The 18204-nt window shown below is 41.0% G+C and overlaps 1 protein-coding gene across 3 annotated transcripts in view; it reads right to left on the minus strand.

Moving 5' to 3' along the window:
* Nucleotides 1-1365: 1365 nt before the first annotated feature.
* The window catches only part of Fmo1 (flavin containing monooxygenase 1), a 30574-nt gene continuing 13735 nt past the window's right edge, over nucleotides 1366-18204 (minus strand). For 2 of the 3 annotated variants that reach the window (XM_013352556.2, XM_005363975.3), the window contains exons 3-9: nucleotides 14174-14362; nucleotides 12405-12567; nucleotides 9016-9158; nucleotides 5714-5913; nucleotides 5093-5448; nucleotides 4537-4609; nucleotides 1744-2100 (exon numbers count right to left, since the gene is read on the minus strand). In XM_013352556.2, coding sequence (XP_013208010.1) covers nucleotides 1758-2100; nucleotides 4537-4609; nucleotides 5093-5448; nucleotides 5714-5913; nucleotides 9016-9158; nucleotides 12405-12567; nucleotides 14174-14362 — 1467 coding nt within the window. In that variant the 3' untranslated portion in view covers nucleotides 1744-1757. Of the gene's footprint in view, nucleotides 2101-4536; nucleotides 4610-5092; nucleotides 5449-5713; nucleotides 5914-9015; nucleotides 9159-12404; nucleotides 12568-14173; nucleotides 14363-18204 lie in introns of all 3 variants that reach the window. The other variant, XM_013352555.1, reaches the window with a different exon arrangement.

The following is an 18204-nucleotide window of genomic DNA, read 5'->3' on the forward strand; positions in this document are numbered from 1 at the left end:
TTCATCTATCTTTGTAGCAGATCTTTCTTTCTTTCTTTCTTTCTTTCTTTCTTTCTTTCTTTCTTTCTTTCTTTCATTCGTTTTTATAGATAGGGTCTTATTATGTAGCTCTGGGTGGCTTTGAACTTACTATATAGACCCTGCTGGTTTAGTAACTTATTTGGTCAACATTACACAGCTAGTAAGTGATAGCGCCCTTTGGTCCTAAGGTTTAGGCTTGCTTCTCTAAGCATCCCTCCAAAGTTAGGCATGTGGAAAGACCAAGAGAATTGGTATAGGAAATGGGCATCTCAATTTAAGGCTAGTCCAACAGGGAGTGCTGAGAGAGTATATGAGAAACGATTTCAGAAACTATAAAATTGCCCCAAGAGACTGGTTACTTCAGAAGCTCTTCTGATTTACAGGGTCGGTAGAGCCAGAATGTGGTGCCACTGTGATCTGGGGCATCTGTGACCTGTCTCATGCGGGCCACTAATCAGCTCCTCCCCGATCCTCATTAGATTACTGAAGGAAGTTAAAGTATCAACTCCTCTGCAGGGCTCTTTAGAAGTCCTCCTGGATGTTCTCAGTGGGGGACAGTTTTTTACTCTGACTGTCTGCTCCCTAGTGAAATGGGTCAAGAGGGATATTAGAGAGAACCCTGGGAGCCAGTGGGGCAGGTTAAAGGGAAATAATCTTTATTTAATTTTACCCCAGCACCCACTCTTGTCTGATGCCGGAGTTCTCCTCTTGTGAGGTGAGGCTTCATATATAAGCCTATTAAATAGGTGAAAAAGCCCAAGCTTGCCCCTGGCAAGTTACCACACTTTTATCCTATTTGCAAGAGGAACTGGCTATATATAGTCTGGTCAAATATTGCTTTTGAGATGGTGTTTGCATTGATTTCTCTCTTTCTTTTCTTCCTAATAGAGGTGTCTTGGCTGTGTTCTTTATCTAATGAGTTCCAGTGAAATGGGTTGAGTCTTAAGAAGAGGTGCCCCTCCCACCTCCTAAAGCAGCCTGATAAAGGACATTTGGAGCAGGAGGCCTATACCCCCTTGAAAACTGTCTAGCTCATTGACCTACCACCTTCTTTTTTTTTTTTTTAAAAATTACTTGTTTTTTATTTTCTGTACAGTGTATTTTTTTTTTTTTTTGTTTTTGCCTGCATATATGTTGGGCATCAGATCCCCTGGAACTGAAATTACAGACAGTTGTGAGCTGCGATGTGGATCTTGGAAATGAACCCAGGTCTTCTGGAAAAGCAGCCAGAGCTCTTAACCTCTGAGCCATCTCCCTGCCCCCCATCTTCTTAGGGACTTTATTCATTACCACCCACATTCTTTTTTCTTCCAGTCCGCAAAAAAAAAGAGAACAAGAGGCCACTTGTTAGTACAAGTTTCTTCCACTTTATTTATAGACAATCAATACGCAGAGAACCATTTGAGTGCCAAGATTCTGCGAGGTAGGGGGTTTCATGAGGCTTCAGGGGAAAGAATACTCAGAATGTTCTCTGGGGCAGCTCCTCCCTCAAAATGGGCCTGGATCCTCCCTGCGCTTTAAATGAACAAAATTGTTGGGTATTATCTTTTTGAATTAAACCCAATAAAGTTGTTAGAGGCTCAAAAATACCAGGGTGTCCGTGGGGTGAGCTGCGAAGGGGAGAACTTGGGTTTCACTCTCTGGACATGGTTTATGACTACGAAGGCAAACTTACTACATTAGAGGGGTGGGAGCATAGCACTCCCTGCACCTGAAAAGCCAGTTAGATCTTATACTTACAGGAAAACCAAGAAAACAGCCACAAGAAAGGCCAGAAAACTAAAGAGTTTGAGCAAAGTTTCAAAGGGAGACGGGGACTCTGGTACAATTCGAGTTTTGGTGACTTTTAGCGCCCTGTCCCACTGGGTCAAGATGGCATTTCTGGCTCCTTCCCATTTTCCTGGACCAGTCAGGCGAAAATGATATGGTGTGCATGGGCCAAAGAAGATGCTCAGAGCCAGGCGTGGGTCGGTCAGAAGCATGGCCCGCAAATCCGGTTTTGCCTTGATAGAGGTCAGGAGGTCATCAATGTATGGTATATAGTCTGTTTGCAAAGCCTTGCAATAGCACAAACCAAACCTTTCCAACAGGAAGAAATGGAAGAAAAGAAATGACAGTCATGATGATGATAATCCTAGAATAAGGAAATTAAATCTCTGTCCAAAGTAAACTCTGCCACTCAGTTGGGAACAACCTAGTGTGATCTCCCATTATGCATGGGCATCTAAAATGGTCTTTTCCTATTTCTTTTGTTACTTCTTTGGAACAAGGTTTCAAGATGTCACCAAGACTGGCTTCTCACTCATGGAAATCTTCCTGTCTCAACCTCCCTTGGTATAGGAGGGTCTTCTGTTTGTATGTTGCTTTCATTGGTTGAATAAAGAGACTGCCTTGGCCTTTTGATAGGGCAGAACTTATGTGGGCAGAGTAGATAGAACAGAATGCTGGGAGGAAGAAGACAGAGACAGAGAGCCGCCATGAAGCTGCCAGGTCAGACATGCTGAATCTTTCCCGGTAAGCCACGACCTCATGGTTCTACACAGATTATTAGAAATGGGTTGAATCAAGATGTAAGAATTAGCCAAAAAGAGGCTAGAGCTAATGGGCCAGGCAGTGTTTAATTAATGCAGATTTCTGTGTGGTTATATCAGGGGTTAAGCTATCCGAGGCCGGGAACGTAGCCCTCTCCTCTTATTACACTTTCTAGTGCTGAGATCACAATCATGAGTCACCACACTTGGCTTCAATCTTTCTTAAAACGCAATTGTTTCTTCTTTTGTATAGTATGACAAGCCACAAAATTCTGTAGAGTGAAATTCTCATACCTTTCCTACTAATCCTTTGACTCATTGGCTGGCTCTTGTGACAGGAAGATTCTACACTACCCAACAGTTGTAATTATTTACCCATTGTACTGGCATCCTATAATGTGACAAGACCATATTCTAGACTGAGTATAAAGGAAAAACATCAGAGCTGGAGAGAAGGCTCAGCAGTTCAGAGTTCCCAGCACACACATGGAAGCTCATAACTGCCTGTAACTCTAGTCCCAAGGATTGGATGTTCTCTTATGGCCTATGAAGGCCTCTGCATGTAGGAGATGCAGGCACACATGTACACATATGTCCACCCCACCTTTTAGAGAAGAAATATCTGCAATGCTTTCATTGTTTTGAACCTTAATGCTTAGACAAAGCTAGAGCAACATCTGAAAGTGAGAATCTATGAATGAGACAAGTCACTTAATAAAATGGAATAATTAATTAAAAAGGCCTTATTCTTAATCTCACATTGGCCAGAGTTTCATTATGCAGTCTAAGCTGGCTTCAGACTCGCAGCAATCCTCCTGCTGTAGCCTCTCAAGCACTGAGATTACAGGTATAAAGCAATGAATTTGGATAATTCTCTCTTAGTGTGCATATACATGTGTGTGGCTGCATTTATATATGCAGGCGTATATGCGAATGTGTGTGTATGTGTATAGAGGCAAGAAGACAAGCTGGGATGTTGTTCCTCAGGCCCTTTTTTTGAAAACAGAGCCTTTCTGAAAAATTTCCAAGTATGCTAGGCTGGCCAGTCGCCAGTCAGTGAGCCCTAGGAATCTGCCTTCTCAGAACTGAGAATTGAAAGCATTTCCCAGTACAGATGGCTTTTATTCATATTCTGGGGACCAAACTTAGGTCTTGATGCCCACAAGGTACTTTACAAATGAAGTTATCTCCCTAGCTCATTTTAAGATTTCCCTCTTTCAAAAATCCCCCAGAGAACTCTTTAGATTTTCAAGTGAAGATTTGCTCAGTAGAAAGTAAAACAGATAAAGTCAGAGATAATTTTGCTGCTTGGGAGCCATAGTAGATGATAGCCATGGCTCTCTTTGTCACCCATGTTCCTTCTATTCCCTTTGGCGCTTGAGTGGGCATGAAGAGCAGAGCATAAGCAGCACCCCATCTGAATGCCCACTGGAAATGCTAACAGCTTCTTTGTCTACTGTAGGACGTCTCCCTGGCAACACAAGGGCAGCATTGACAACGCACAATGAGTGAGCATGGCTGCATTGCGACAAAACCATGTAAGTCACCCTGACTTAAATTGTACCTAACTAACAAATATTGAAAAATCTTTATCTTCAACAACTATTTGAAAATGAAAACGAGAAACTAGGTCAGTGGGTCTGTATCAGAGGGCAAGGTCAGCTGACTCTTGCTTTAGAGTAAGGACTTGGATGAAAAACAAAGCCAGTAGAGACTTCTTGAGTAAACAGAACCTCTGGGGAAACATAGCTCTGCCTGCTGATTGTGGATAAAATGTGAGGTACCGTGCCTGGTCTGTGCGGGCTCCTTACTAGATGATTCTGGGAGTTTAAAGATGCCTTAGTTGAACCCCTTGCCTCCTCTCTCTGTACACAGGCTCTCCTAAGTTTTTCTTCCGTCTCAGACACCTCTCTTTGCCTCGTCTCCACTTCACTGTTTCGTCACCTAGGCTGTCATTCATAAAGACCCCCATCAGCGCACTCACCCGCTGTGCTTGTTTTTCTTCCTTTCATTAACTTCTGCCATCATGACACTTGGGGGTGGTACTGTGGTCGCACCTATAAGATGAACACACGACAGCCCAGTTTAGCTTTAGCTCTAGGTTTTGGCTGATGGACACGGTTGCTTTCTCGTTGCTGATCCCTCATTTTTCATGTACCCAGCTACTTACCTGTTTTTCTGCAAATGTGTCAGTTGCCTGAGATGACTGGTGTGTTCCTGGCATTAACACTATTGACTGATGACATGAATACTTGGCCCTCTCACTAGCTACTTAATGTGATAGAACGTCAAACCTGGTTTGATCAATGGTGTCATTTAATCGTCTGAAGCTTTAATTTTCATTGAACAAGTTGATTCAGTCAAAATACTAGGGAGGCACGTGTTTTTCTAATTCCTGATTTATCATTTGTGCTGTGGTGACGTGTCACTATGCCAGAATAGTTCTTATTGAATGGATTCCATTTTTAATGTCCAGGATTAAAGTTCACAAAGCAAACAACAACTTAATAAATGTGCCCAGCTATTTCTCACACAGTTACCTTTTAGGACCTGAACAACCCATCGAGCTTGTGTTTCTCCTGTGGGTATCATGGAGCCCAGGGGTTTGATGAGGCCAATCACAGCCAGAGTTGGTTTGGGCAGATGTGCAGGCAAGATGTACTTGTACAGTGATGCTTGGCCATCCTCAACTTTCACTACAGATTCGTCGAGGAAAGGGAAAGCAAAGGTGTATCCAGTGGCAAAGACGATGATATCGATAGGCTCTTCCTTTGGGGTGTTGTTAAATATGACAGAGTTTTCCTTCACCTCCTTGATACTTGACTTGATCAACACTTTCCCAGTGATGATACGGCCTGGGAGCTCATCATTTAGCACAGGCTCTCTCAGCTGAGTCCTAAACAAAAACATGAGCAGAGAGAGCTGTAGGTCAACCCCGGAGTCTTTTCTTTACTCTCCTTGGCGGGACCAGAGCTGCCAATCTTGGACGAGCCATATCCAAGAGTTAAGAAATATGTTTACCACTTACTGTTCCCACCCCCCACCCACTCCTCGTCCTTTTAATGATAAACTTGTATGTTTTTTTAAACACTCAACCTTCTCGCTGCTATTGAAAAGGTCAACACTCTCTCTTCATAACACCCATCGTCAGATCCATTTACCTGTCTTCCGGAGCCACACCGTAATTCACATGGTTGAACCAGCTGTTCATCTTTTTTGATATCAACCAACTCACAATTGGAGTTGGGAGAAAATTTCTGAACATGTTCTGAAATCGTGTCATGAATATCATGTCCCACGGGTAACCTGAATCAAAGACACGGCTGATCACCCATGCCCCTCCGGTGGTGCTGAGGAACACCTGGAACCAACCAAAGAGTTACAGGGGTGAAGACTGATATAATATGTCTGTTACTGTGAAAACACACACCTGACAAGATAATCTTGGTTCCTCCCATAGTTTGGATTTACAGAGCATTAAAACACCACAGGATGTTCACCAGATTGAGAGATAATAGCAATTTACAGAGAGCCTTAAGTCTCATATGAGAAGGCCACGGACTTTTGGTTGTAATTTTATATACCCACTGGAGGCATTGAGAACAGGGTACAGCAGAAATGGGGAGTTGTCTACAAAGGTGATATCAATATAAGTACTGGCTTGACCGGCAATACAACTCATTAAAGTATTAATTTGGGTATTCCCTCCTTCCCACCCTCCCTCCCTCTCTTCCATCTGTCCTTCTTTCTCAGTCATATTGGCCATTTGACCATTTTCATTTACCTTTTAGCTGATGAGGCTAAGAAAATAGTGTTTTGATATCCACACTGTAAGTAATTTTCTGAATAACCGTTCAGAAAGCAAAACATTTGCCTACCCAATCTGTTGTTTGCTGATCCAAGCAGACTGAACACATTGCTTCTTCTCCTACATAACTGAGGCATGAAGGGTACAGCCAGTGTTGTTACTTTTGTGCAATGTTATTACATCATGGACAGTGGGCACAGCCTTGGAAACGTGGTATGAGCCTCAGGCCCATCAGAGGTTCTGATAGGAGCAAGTTGCACTGACTGATGCTGCCCCTTTGCCATACAGCATGGTAGACATCACTTCTACTTCAAACCAGGGGCACAGACATTTCTTTGTTAATTCAAAAGTGACAAGATAAATGTCAAAGCATGATTTTTTATTACAGGAATTTCTAGATAATTAGGGAAGGAGAAACAATGTTAACACAGATGGAGACTGTAGTGGCCCCAATCCTTCTAAGTTTTGTTTTCAGAAGTTCCTTTCTTTTTCTTCAGGACAATGTCTCCAAATTGCTAAGTTTCTTCAAATCAATTAACTGATGTTCTAGTGAATGAAGAGTTCCTTTGTCTAAAGTAATGGGAGAATCTCAAAGTTACACACCCTCGATATTTTTCTTCATGCTTTTTTTCCCCACTTATTTATCTGGCATCTTTTTCTGCTACAGCTTCGTGCTCCATGAGAGTGCTTCTTGGTTTGTTGGATTGGTGCATCCTGAGTAGGGAAAGCTCACTTTGTACCAAATATAAATGTATTTTTTCAGTATAAGAGAGAGATCATGCTGGGCGGTGGTGGTGCACGCCTTTAATCCTAGCACTAGGGAGGCAGGGGCAGGTGGATCTCTGTGAGTTCAAGGCTAGCATGGTCTACAAGAGCAAGTTCTAGGACAGTCAGAGCTGTTACACAGAGAAACCCTGTCTTGAAACACACACACACACACACACACACACACATCTTTGCTGGTGTGTCAAAGAGGAAATAAAGACAAGGAAGTGGAAAGGCCAAAAGCAGTCCTTCGATAAGAATTTAAATGGAAGATTTGAACCAGATCATGGAGTGCTTTCCATAATTATGACATTTATCAAAATGTTTGACATTTATTATGTCAACTGAAGAACTGCCTCAATCAGGTTGGCCTGTGGTCACATCTGTGAGAGACTGTCCTGATTCATGATCAGTACAGGAGATCCCAGCTCATTGTGGGCAGCAGCAGCGTCCCTGAACAGGAGGGCCTAGGTTGCGTAAGAAAGCTAGTCGAACATAAGCCAGGGAGTAAGTCAGTAAGCAGTGAGTGTCCCTTGGTGGTTTCTGCCTTTACTTTCTTCACTGATAGACTGTGACCTGGGAGTTTCAGCCAAATAACCCTTTTCTTTCCTCGAACTGTTTATGATCATCAGAGAGCAATCAGCACAGTGGCTTTTCAGAGGATTTGTTTGTTGGTGATGTGGAGTCTGCACTGTTTGTTAAGAGTGGAAGAGAGGACTGTGGGTGGGGCTGTTGGGACGAAGGGCAGATTCCTAACTCTTGGACTTTGAGTCCGTGAGGCTTGGGTTTGAGGACTTCCTTGAATACCAGGCAGTGGCATGACTTTATGCTCGTTATGTCTCTCATTCCTGGTTTACTGGTCTGTAATCAGGGGCATGGGCAGTACTTGCTTTGGTGAAGTAATGGATCAGGAGCATCTAGTGCAGTACTTGGCAATGAGTAATCCAGGGAAATATTAACTGTCTCTCCAGTTTGTTAGTAGAAAAGGAGGCAGGCTCAGCATGAGGTGGTGGGGACCTGGGAGAGCAGCAACTAAAGAAAGAAGGGTCAATGAGAGCCGTTAGCAAGAAAGCCTTGCCAGGATTGAGGGACCCACAGGACTGGGTGAAGAAAACATTTCCTGTAGCTCTGTTTGGAGGGTAAGGAAAGTGACAAAATTAAGTGTTACAGGGCTGGAGAGATGGCTCAGTGTTTAAGAGCATTGCCTGCTCTTCCAAAGGTTCTGAGTTCAATTCCCAGCATCTACATGGTGGCTCACAACCATCTGTAATGAGGTCTGGTGCCCTCTTCTGGCCTGAAGACATACACACAGACAGAATATTGTATAATAAATAAATAAATAATTTTTTTTTTTAAAAAAAATTAAGTGTTACAGAATCAAGGTCTGGAGCAAAGGTGGCAACTGGGACCCACAGTAGAGTATATGATACTCAGCCTAAGCATTGAGCTGGGCATGATGGCGCATGCCTATAATTATGGCACTGAGTGACAAGGGGAATAGGAGTTCAAGGTCATTGTCAGCTAGACAGCAAGCTCCGGGCTAGCCTGAACTACGTGAAACCTTGTCTTGAAACAAGCCAGAAGTCCTTCAAAAATCTGTTGTTAGCTGGATCTGGTGGCATAAGCCCGTAATTTCAGCACTCTGAAGGCAGAAGCAGGAAGATTATTACAATTTCAAGGCGAACCTGATCTATGTATTGAGTTTTAGGCTAGCAAGGGTGACATAGTAGAAAGACCCTAGTCTCCAAAAAAAAAAAAAATAGTTTTCTGTTGGGCATTTTAGTCTTTTGATGTTTATCATAATGTTTGACATTTATCATAATGTCAAACACTGTTTGACTAAAACATACATGTTAAGATGGTTTCATTAGGTAACATCAAGAGGGGTACCTTTTTTGCTAAATGGCTGGCCTCCACAGCAATATCTGTGCCAGAATTTCCCATTCCGACCACAAGGACTCTCTTGTCCTTAAATATGTCCGGATGTTTATACTGTCGGCTGTGGAAGTACTGTCCTTTAAAGTTTTTCAGACCTATAGAGAAAAGAAGAACACACAGAGAACTTGTAAATTCAGTAAATGAAGCATAAATATTTCCCTCTGGCAACACCTTGAAAGATGATTTAGGCTTCTTTTATTAATACTAGGACACTCTAGTTTGAGAAAACTTGGAATATTAATATACAAGTTCACATAATGTTATCTGGCAATTATTTACTTAATTGCTTGTGTGATTGTGGGGAAAAGGGTTAATTATTTCACTAGACAGAGCTCTCATTGTGCTCACCAAATGATGAAGTGCTAATCTGAAGTACTGAGACACAGAACAGGCCACACAGACCTGCGAGGCATTGTTATCACGTCAGGGTAGACGGATGGCAATGGGAGGGGCATGTTCTACTTGGCAGGGGATTTACTTACGTTGTATAGCTTTTCATAAACAGGAGAAAGAGCAGAGAAGTGAATCACTGATTTCATTAATCAAACTTTTGGGGGGCCCTGACTGTGTGCCAGGCATTGTACTAGATAATATGTGGGAATAAGACCTGTGAACTATGGTCCCCACTCACAAAGGTTTTGTTTGGAGATGTTTGCTCACGGTCCACAGTTCAGGCTGAGCTCGCTGAGTCAGAGTTTGCTCAGAGAGAAAAGGTTGGTGTGACATCAGGACTACAGCTCCTGGGCTCAGAGATAGCTCAGGATGTTGGGGCCAAATCCCATTGAGACATCCCAATGCAAACAGAAGGCTTTTGGAAAATCCTCCCAAGGCTGCATTACACAATATGCTTAACAGAGACCCTGGCTTATCACTGTAGAAGAATGATAAGTCGTCTAGGCTCTCAGGATAAACACTGTGACTGCAGGAAGTGGCTGTCTTAAGACTAGGCAGCTCTGTAGTTCACATTGGATCACGCACAGTCTGGCATGAATCCTGGTCAAAACTTAGGCACATTTGAGATCATTTAGTATTTGGTCCAAATTTTTACAAAGTTCAAGAATGAACTCAGTTCAGGAACTCTATATAGGTCAGAGACCTTTCAGGAAAAGATATCTGGAAAAGGGCACGATGGATCATAGAGTTGTCTCTTGATTTGTAGTTACCTTAGAATATCTCTCCCTCAGTCTGTCTGAGATACAAATGAACAGATAAGAAACAAACCACACGAGTCTCCTCTGGATCAATACCTTCCTCTTTTACCTCCCAGGAGGACAAAGTAAGAATTTACAGCAGGTAAATATGTCTGTGTAAACAAATACCAGAATGTATGTAACTAAAGAAATATAACTAGTTATTTTGGGGAAATGGCACACTAATTCTAATTGTGATACTCATTAGTTTTTACCAAGACTCTTGACAACTCACCATTTGGAATTGCTTTCAGAACCTGTGATAAATATTTTGGATATCCTCACTTAAATTTTTGTCATGGTTCACAACCACCCCAAAGTAGGGAGGAAATGGCAGAGCTGGGAAGCCTCCATTTAAAGTCAGGGTCAGAGTCTTGGAGCTCAGAGCCTCCCAGAGAGCCACGGAGCCAGGGATTTCAAATTGGCAGTGTCTGATAAAAATGATATTAAGGGCTGTAGCCTTTATGTAGCCCTCTTCACTTGATTTGTGATACAAGCATTTGGGTAAAGTGAGCTGATTTCTTCAATTTTTCAGCAACTCAACACACCTGCAGGCTTAGAAAAGGGATGGAAGAGGCTGAAGACTGTTATCTGGTGAGCCGTGGGGCTTAGTTTGCTTTGCAGATAGGCAGCTCATCCAGATCAAACCGAACAGAGTGGCTTGCCTGCATTCCTAGTCTGCGCTATTCCAGTCTGATATAGCTCCCAGGGCAGGTTCAGAACATGGCATTTCTGAGTTTGGACTACTGCTATTGCTCCAGGTCTTATGTGGTTTGTGATTCCTATACCAAACCCTATTTTATGCCTTTAATACTAGTTACAGGTTGAACTCACTTCTGAGTTATCAACTCTTAGTGTAATATATTGTGAGTACTGAGTACATGGGTTTTTTTTGGGGGGGGGGGTTGTTTTTCTATACTATGAAGTTTCCTGGGTTCTTGGGGGGGGTGATCCTATATGAGGAGCTCTTTCAGAGATAGTTGAATGGCTGGCTGGCTTTTCAAGGCTTTGATCTGCAGGCAAGAGTGCCAAGTGTTAATGTTGCCTTGAGGGCTCACGAGAGTCTCTTACTGAATCTATTTAAGTAGAAGCTTAGAGATCTTTGTTTATTTTAATGTGTGTGTGTCTGTGTGTGTGTGTGTGTGTGTGTGTGTGTGTGCATGTGTGTGCCCTTGGCTAACATTACATGTGCCCAGAAAGCACCCTTCCCTACTGAGCCATCTCACTGGCCTAGGCTTGGGTTGCTTAGGGAAGCTTCCTGAATTAAGAAGATGTCTGCTAGGTTCTTTTCAATTTAGCAATTCTGTCCTAGGGAAGTTTTCAGGGTCTACTTATCCTAATCTGACCTGAGCTGAGTGAGCTCTGGGTTGGATCCAGGCCAACTGGAGGTAGGTGAGATAGTGTAAGATGGATCTTGGGATCACTTCAGGTCATGTCGAGAAGATCTGGAGAAAATTTTCCTTGGCTAACTTTTGTGTTTTTTTTTTTTTTTGAAAACTTCCTGCAGATGAAATAAACTTCTAAGTCATTGGATCTTCTATATCTCTGAGTTGATATAGAGCTGGAATTTGGCACAGAGTAGCATGAATTATGGTTGCAAAAGCTAGGTAAAGGAACTGAGACCTGACAATGTCTTAACTTGTATCCTGAGATTAATTTCCCTTTGGGCTATTGTTCCAGTGCCAGGAAGCTTTTATTTGCCCACTCTGAGGGAGGCAAGCAAGCAAGCAAGCAAGCAAGCAAGCAAGCAAGCAAGCAAGCACAAATCAAGTTTCTCATTCCATTATTCCAAGACTACCTTTTCTGTCCTTTAAACTCAAATTTAGCAGTGAGCAGCAGCTGCTGAGGTGAGCAAGTTGTGTAAGCATCCCAGATTTCAGAAGACTAAGTACTGCCTGTCACTTAGGGAGGAGCATGGAACCTCAGTGAAGCAGAACCCTTCTTAGCATGTCACCCACGATTCTCGTTTGCATTAGTAATTTGTTTGAAAGCCAAAAAGTGTCTGGTTAGAAAAAGTTCTCCTTGGAAAAAAATGTTACATCACAATTTTAACTATGTAATGAAAGAGCCCTAAGAATTCATCTCGGGACCAACCATGTATCAGGATGGGTGCTTGAAACAATTGAAGGTAATTGGTAGAAAATTCTGTACCTGGAAAGGAATCCAGCGGCAAGTGAGGATTAGTTAGAAAACCAGTGCAGACCATGACAGCATCAAATATAGCTGAGCTTTGCTTCCCTTCATGGAGAGTGACCACTTCCCATTGTCCAGAGGTAGCAAAATCTGGACATTTTGTTACACTGCATACTTTGGTCTGAAAAGAATCACAGACATGATTAGCAGATATCAAGTTTGTTTTCAGGGCTGACTGATTTACTAGTGGATTTTTCAAGAGGTCTAGAATAGAAATCCCAAGCCTACTTAAGGACAAGCACCCTAAAATCCCAGTCAGGCTATCTAACTGAATATGATGTATTAGGTAGAAAGCTTTTAAGTTTGAAAAAGTGAAAACCAAAGGTATTGAATGATTCACTCGAATTCTTATTGGCAATGATAGAACCTTGGGCTCAAATAATCTATTTTTTGTTTGTTTTTTATTGAACTCATATATGTAAATGAGTATTAAGGCTTTTTTGTTTGTTTGTTTTGGTTTGGTTTTGGTTTTCTGGGACAGGGTTTCTCTGTAGCTTTGGAGCCTGTCCTGGAACTACCTCTTGTAGACTAGGCTGGCTTCATACTCACAGAAATCCATCTGCCTCTGCCTCCAGAGTGCTGAGATTAAAGGCATGTGCCACCACTGGCCGGTTATGACTGTCAAGTTTTAATTCATTACTTATGTTCTGCTGCTCAAACCCAGGTTTTCAGATGTGGTGTGCTAGGCAAGCCCTCTATTCCAAGTCCCAATTCATGTTTCTGATGAGGCTTGAAAATTATTCTTTCTGTTATGCAACCTTGTTTATCACAGAGAACTTTCTTTAACAATAGTTCCTTTAACAGAGACAATGATTATATATCATTGAAAATAAAAGTTGATCATAGTTATCTTAGCATAACCATGCTTAGTATAAAGTCTTAGACAAAACACAACCAGAGATTGACTGCTAACCTTATGGCCCTAATTATTTAGGAGTATTCCAAGGTTTACAGATAACATATTTTTTTGTTTCCATCGAATACACATATGCAAATGAGTATTAAGCTCTGTTTTATTGATTGTGTGCTGGGGAGCAAACCCAGGTCTTCAAAAGTTACATAAGTAAGTAGTCTACTTCCAATTCCAAGCTGTTTATAAGAAAATTAATACAGGTCAAACTTCAAAGTAAAAATTGCTTACTAATCAAGAGGTTTTGCTGTCTTTCTTTTTTAAAACATCAGAAGAAGTTGGGTTTTTTTTAAGTCCTTTTGACTGACTTCATTGTTTGCTTTAACATTCAAATGCCTTTGGGCTTCTACATTTGTTTTCTTTTTTTGTAAAAGTACTTTATTTTTGTCTTGTATTTGCTTTATATCTCGCTTACAAAGTTATGAAGTTAATAGCTTTTATACCAAAATGTAAGAAAGCTGCTAAGAGCCGGGCGGTGGTGGCGCACGCCTTTAATCCCAGCACTCGGGAGGCAGAGGCAGGCGGATCTCTGTGAGTTCGAGACCAGCCTGGTCTACAGAGCTAGTTCCAGGACAGGCTCCAAAGCCACAGAGAAACCCTGTCTCGAAAAACCAAAAAAAAAAAAAAAAAAAAAAAAAAAAAAAGCTGCTAAGAAATGTCTTATACCTTTGCATTAGCCATTCTGTGTGAGGCAAAGGCCTCATTACTCTTACCAGTTCACTAGCTCATTTACAGAGCTTAGGGCTGTGCTATAGAGAGGAGATAGGAGATAAGTCAAAGGAAACTTCCTGCCTTCTAATTGATGCTCACATCTTACCTTGAACTGAATGCATTTCAGAAGGTTGAACCGGCTTGCATATAGCTTGAGATATTCCAGGAACAGAGAATTTGGGACAAAGTTTGGGTAGTCTTCTGGGAATGGAAAATCTGAGTAACAAGACATCTCCTTGCTACTGTTAGAAACCACAGACTTGTAAAGACTGGCTCTGCCTTCTTCAACATGTTCCTGTGTAAAGAGAGCACATTCATGAGCATACACACACACACACACACACACACACACACACACACACACACACACACACACACGCACGCACGCAATGTTACTGTTTTTGAAATCTCGAACATTGGTTGAATTTAAGCTAACCAAGATAACATACATTACCTGTAACTTTTAAAATAGAATTTGCATTAGGGAAATAATGAACATTGGACCCCAGTGTAAACTGCTTGACCACAATCATTATTTCAGTCATTACATGGCTCAAATAAATCTGGGAGGATCTCATATTCATGCGACATCACAGCAAAGTGCAGGAGAATATAGAAACATACTGGTAAAAGCCTGGACATGGGCTTGGATCAAGAAGACTTGCTAGTTACTTTAGCTTCATGGATTGCTCTTGGAACAATACGAGGAGACAGGATTTGAATTATGAGGGCTTTGCATAAAAAATCTAAAGCTTTTGGATATTTATAGGAAGCTTGTGACAACATAGAAACAACTCACATTAAACTTCAAAAATATAGTTTTGGTTCTACTAAAGAACCAATCTAACAAAAAGATTATGTGGTGTGAGAATGACGATGAAGGAATCCAGGGAAGAACTTAAGACACAAATCTTGATTGCTAATGGAGGTCCGAGCAGAGGTAATGGCAGTTGGGACCGAGAGAGTTGGCACTTATATAATGGCAGTGAAGATAAATCACACAGGATTATGAGAGTAATTTGAGTTAGGAAGATAAACGATCAGAGTTTCAAGACTGGACAACCGTGTGCATGGTTATAACCGATTTCCTATCTCAGTTTGAACTCAAGTAATTAGTAGAAGCAATACATCACATAACTCCTGCAAGGCTGAGGGATGTGTTTTAGTAATTTTTGACTATATGTAGCCTCTGTCTTGAGTGGTATTATGGAGAACTATTGATTTAAAAGAGAAAGTCCTTAGTATTATAGCACACACACACACACACACACACACACACACACACACACTCACACAATTTCTTTTTACAGAAAGGTAAGTTATTTATATGGATAAGTGGACAAATAAACACATTAACACACACACCGTTCATATGGATAGGCTCACTCTGTCCCCAGAAAGCATATGAATCTAGGCATGAACAAAACGTAGAGCTATCATAGAGGCTATAATTAAATATGATTAAAAGTTAATGTTATTGGTTTAAATTAATGGGACTGGTCCATATCAATTTATATGAGTTTATTGCAACCTGATATGTGGTTCCACATCTGGCAGCTTCACTTTAGCTACCTCAAAAGACCTGAACAATATTACCAATAGATCTGCTAATGCAGAAGGGAAAAATCCCAGGGTGTCCCACTCCAGACAAAGACTTCTGAGAGAGGAAGAATTAGCCTCTCCTGGAGATAAGACCCTTAAATAGTTATCCAATACAAAGTGGTAAGTCACACTAAATGGACTCGGCAGGTTGTACTGATATACTTAGGTGTTTATATTATATATGTGAAAAAATAATAAAACACTATCAAATTGAGTGAGGGAGGACATAGGAATTGCTGGAGAGAGAAGAAGGGGAGAGTGGTATAGTTATATTTTTAAATTATAACACCCTTTGCTTCACTTTGGATAGCAGTTTTTAAACAGAATAGTATGAACCGATAAGGCTTTAAAAATTGTCCATTTCAGTCAATATATCTCTGCGACCTTGGTTTCTCTTCTTAGAATGTAACTAAGCAATAATTAGGCATAGTCCTTTATCCTCATGAGAAGGATATTATCATCCATGAAATCCAAATTAGGTATGTTAATAAGCAAGAAGCAAGCTTAACTGTCATAACAAAAAACTTGAATATTGGGTTAGGGTATATCAGTGTGAGAGCATTTGTCTACCATGCTTAAGGCCCTGGGTTCCATCCTTGGTACCACAAACAAACAAAACAAAACACCCTTAGACATCAATGCAGCCTCATATAGTCAAAGTGGGCCAGTAGTGGTTTAAGATGAAGAATCGTTATTTCACACAAAATATTTTCTTCAGCTAAAAATTACAAGCATAGTAGTGATACTGCCTATGTGTAAACTTTCAAATAAAAATACATCTTTTTTGGTAATTGTTATGTTTAACAGAATTTACTGAAATTAATTTTATAATTGCTAACTCAATAGAAATGATTATATTTTGCACAATTTTCACTTTCCTTTTCTGAAAAGTTTATTTTTTCATATACTTTAAAAGTCAACAGTCTATAATTAAGTGTAAATTAGGCAAACCCAGTGGTTCTAAGTTCTGACAACACTGTTCTCTACAGTTACTTTAGAATTAAGGTTGCTATGCGATCTTATTAGCCATCGCCCCTGTTTCTGCACGTCTGGGTGAGCCCGAGAGTCTGAGATTTGACATGAGCACATTCATATGATTTGTTTATGTGCTATGAACCATGTTTGAGTAGCAAGACTTACAACAGCACTAACCAACAGGAATGTGACAGAAGCTATATTTACAACTTCTTTTGAATAGTCATACTTTAAAAGACAAGTGAAGGTTATTAAAAATATACTTTACCTAATTAAATATGTATAAATATTATTTCAGCATGTAACCAATCTAAAACTATTAATGAAGTGGTTTGCTTTATTTTTCCATATTAAGCTTTCAAAAATTATCTGTATCATCCATCTATCTATCTATCTATCTATCTATCTATCTATCTATCTATCTATCTATCATTTATCTATAGATGTTATATTTTCTTAGTGTTGTCTCTGCCAGTTGCCCCAATACTCTGTGAGATTCCATGCTTTCTGAGAATTGATGGGACCATTTAGGAGAAAAACTTTATTTTCATGAAGGGGAAAAGAAGAATGAGAGAGGTGAGGGGAAGCTGGGCTATAGAGAAGGGGAAACTGGATCCACACATCTCAGTTCATACAATATGATTAGAAATTTTTCAGAGCTAATTGAGTTTTGAATTGAAAGTAGGTGAAATAAAAATTCAGCTCTTTCCTCATTCCAGCTGAAGTGCTTCTTCCTAGCTGTGTGTGGAAGGCAGAGTTTAGGAAGATCTTTAAACTGCAGGTGGTCATGGGCACTAAAAATAAAGTTGGTTTGTTTTACTCAAAACAGCAATGAGCTTCCCTCTGAGCTATGGGAACAGGAGCTAAAGTCCTATTAAGATAAGAGTGAGAACAAACTACACAGAAAAGAAGCTGCACTGTCAGAAGAAAAGAAATTAGTGTAAAAATTTGAGGATCAATTTGTGTAGGGCCCCAAACTCTCAAGTTTCTGGCTTCCAGGAATCTCACAACTATATTATTGCTAGTACAGACAATTTTCAGTAAAGGTAAATACACACACACACACACACACACACACCACAGGCTTGTGCCTGCATAGAGGTGGGGGAGAGGAAGGGGGAGGGAGAGAAGGAAATGCTCTTTAAGAAGGGGAGAGCTACATGCTCCATGAGGATTTCCATAAAAATAGCCCCCAAAGTTACAGCATTTTAATTACATGTTTCCACTCCGGTGGGGGGAGGGGGAATGAGGCCCGCTGGAGCTCAAAGCTGCCAAGCTGCTCTGTATTTCATGAACTCTTGCAGCAAGAGAGCAAACAAACAAAAAGGGAGCAGGAGTGGAGAAGTTCTCTGTTTTGTAAAGCTTAGAAAATGCTTACAAAGGCAGAGAGAGAAAGAGAGAGAAAGAGAGCGGGGGAGGGAAGAAGAAGAAGAAGGAGGAGGAGGAGGAGGAGGAGGAGGAGGAGGAGTTAAAGAGAGAGGAGTGAAGCAACAAGTTGGTTTCTTGTATTGCACTTACTATTTGTCAGTTGTTAATCTTTGACCTTTTAAAAACCTTTTG

The sequence above is a fragment of the Microtus ochrogaster genome, assembly GCF_000317375.1.
Source record: "Microtus ochrogaster isolate Prairie Vole_2 chromosome 6 unlocalized genomic scaffold, MicOch1.0 chr6_random_2, whole genome shotgun sequence".
NCBI lineage: Eukaryota > Metazoa > Chordata > Mammalia > Rodentia > Cricetidae > Microtus > Microtus ochrogaster.